General features: G+C 38.6%; 1 protein-coding gene across 1 annotated transcript in view; it reads left to right on the forward strand.

The window, feature by feature from the left end:
- The first annotated feature begins 470 nt into the window (after window positions 1-470).
- The window catches only part of LOC102005435 (beta-defensin 33-like), a 7570-nt gene continuing 5140 nt past the window's right edge, over window positions 471-2900 (forward strand). Inside the window, exon 1 of the mRNA XM_005373836.2 lies at window positions 471-588. Within this exon, the coding sequence (XP_005373893.1) occupies window positions 493-588 (96 nt within the window). The 5' untranslated portion in view covers window positions 471-492. The remainder of the gene's footprint in view (window positions 589-2900) is intronic.

Below are 2900 nucleotides of genomic sequence, written 5' to 3' on the forward strand. Positions count from 1 at the left end.
TCCTGTAAAATTGGTGCATATTTTACCATCACAGCATTGCTGGGTGTTGTACTGTGACTCCCGCGTGGAAGGAATATTGTTCTGACTTCAGCAGCGTGAAGTTGCTTTCTGTGTGAACAGGGAGGGACACCCTCTCCCCAGGAACAGCTGCCTGTGCTCCAGGCAGTGCCACCCTTGTACTTGGGCTCTGGGGCTAATCTGTTTCCTTACAAATGACGCCAGCGATTCCTTCCCTCATCTTCTCTCCTCTCGTATCCCCCCACCAAATCCATCAACCTAAAATAAGAACCTCTTCTTTAACACTGCGTCATCTACCCTTCAACTACTGTGTCTTGTTTTTGCTGAGTTTCAGTGAAATCCTCTGAAACAGATGTCCTCCCAGTTCCCTCCCACTTCCTCTTGGCCTCCTTTCCCTTCATGCTACTTGCATCTCATTATGGCCAACAAGATCACAATGCACGTCTCACAACATCACAGTTACCCACATCCATTATGACTCCACAAACATGCGGTAATGGTGCCTGCTCTCAGGTCCCCCTGTGTCAAGAGGCGCATAAGGTATGTGCACGGTGGAAGAACAGCCACAAGGTAAGCTTTTAGCAGAGACTTTGCGGGAGGAGGCAATTGAAGGGATTCCTTTCACTGTTCTAGTGAAGGAAATAAGCATGTAGATAGAAGCATTTCAAGAGGATTTTTGCTATTTCAGCAGCATTAGTTGCTTCTGTCTGAATATTTATTTCCTTCTTAAAATTCATATGGAAATGTCAACTGTGATCATGGTATTAAAGGATGGGGCTTTGAGGGAGCGACTCATGAATGGAGTAGTGCCTCTGTAAAGAAGGCTACTTCCCGCATGTGAGGACACAAATGGAGGCAGCTCTAAGAAAATGGGTGACCACCAGATGCCAAATCAGCTGGTGCCTTGATCTTATATCCCCAAGCTTCCACACCTGTATGCAATAGGTTTCTCTTCTTTGTATATTATTCAGCCTAAGTCATCTTGTTATAGCAGCCCCAATGGACCAAGATATTAGTACTGTCTTCATTATTATTGTAAAAGTACTGTTTCTGAGATAGGAGATATAAAACCCTCGAAGCTCCTGTATTAAACTAAGTAGGACTCATTTAAATATTTAATACAAACACTTGACTTTGAGTCTCCACTTCACTAATCTAAATAGGTTTCCACAGTGAAAGGTTCAAGTGCTAACTGAAAGGCCTGTGTGGAGGACTTTTTATCCTTAAGTGACTTCTGGACCAGGAGAAAGTGTTGAAGGTGATTTCTGCTCATGTACTGAGAACACCCTCTTGTTTCCAAGGAAAAGGAGGAGGACTTGTGGGCCGGCGAGCCTGGGAAGGAACAGGGAGTGGGTGCAGGTGCTCAGAGACACAGAGAGCAAGCGGGTTAGTGGGGCTTCGACAGATCCTCAGAGCCCCAGTAGGTGTCACCTGGACTGAAATAGCAAAGCAGTCTTTTATTGATACCTCAGCTTTGTTCAAAAAATAATTTGAATTTATCCTAGTGTCATGGCGGTTTAATAAAACACAACAGATCAATTTCTACACCCAAAAAGCAGTAATCGGAAAAGCCCACCTGGGGTCACCTCTAGGATTACAAATTAAGTGTGACAATACTGTATGCGTCAAGAAGGGACTGCGACTGGGATCCTCTATCTCACATGGAACCTATAGGAGCTAAAATACAATTTTTGATGCTCTGGTGTGTAATAGGTATTTAAGAAAATTTTCTTACTAGACTGATAAGAACAGGAGGATCAGAATTAAAATTATAAGATTATTCAAATTTATTAAGGTGTAATACTTAGTAACTAGCATCCAATCCAGATTTATGAATATTGCTAAGCACTTGTTCTTTCTGACTTTTCTTTTTTAATTTTTTTATTTTAAAGAGAATAAAAAATAATAGAATAACAACATCAACAAGAACAAAACAATATAAAAATGACACAGCATTTCAAAACAAAATGATAGGAATTAATAGTGGTTGTTATATTACATATTGTTATGTTCAGTGAAGTTGTTCAGATTACTAGACATAAGAATGCAAGATTGATCAAACCATTAAAGAGAATAAAAAATAATTTAAAAAAACATTAGAAATGATACAGAGCTTCACTAAGCAAGATGGTAGGAATTCATCATTGGTTATTATATTGCATATTGATGTCTTCAGATTAATTGTTCAGGTTATCAGATATAAACATGCAAAACTGGTCCAAAAAAAGAATTTAAGCATTAACTGTTCCTTTCAATAAAACAACAGACATCAGCCGTACAATTATCCCAGCTATCCTTCTATATACATATATACATATGTGTTTTTCCCATCCTTCTCTCTTTCCTTTTCTTCTTTCTCTCATCCCAGTTGTTCCTTTCCTTTGAGAAATTTCTTGTCCTTTCACAATATCTATTGTACCTTTTGGGTTTTATTTACTCTTTCAAGTTCTTACACTAGGGAGACAATAGGATGTTTACACAGTGAGTCTGATTTATTTCACTTATGAGTATAGTCTCAAGTTGCATCCATTTACCTATAAAATCCTTGAGTTTATCTTTTTTATAGCTGAGTAATACTCCACTGTATAAAAATACCACATCATTTTATCCATTCTTCTTTTTTTCTTATCCCTTCTTCTGTTGATGGGTATTTAGATTGTTTCCAAGACTGAGCTACAACAAATTGTGCTGCTATAAACATAGGTATGCATATATCATTGTGGTATGATGTTTTTAATTCTTCTGGGAAAACACCCAGAAGGGGAATAGCTGGGTTAAGTGGGACCTCTAATCCTAGTTTTGTGATGAATCTCCACACTGATTTCCACAATGGTTTTACAAGACTAAGACCAATTTTCTTCCACAACAAAAATCTTCAAACT

The sequence above is a fragment of the Chinchilla lanigera genome, unplaced genomic scaffold (assembly GCF_000276665.1).
Source record: "Chinchilla lanigera isolate Chin_1 unplaced genomic scaffold, ChiLan1.0 scaffold00002, whole genome shotgun sequence".
In the NCBI taxonomy this organism is placed as follows: Eukaryota; Metazoa; Chordata; class Mammalia; order Rodentia; family Chinchillidae; genus Chinchilla; species Chinchilla lanigera.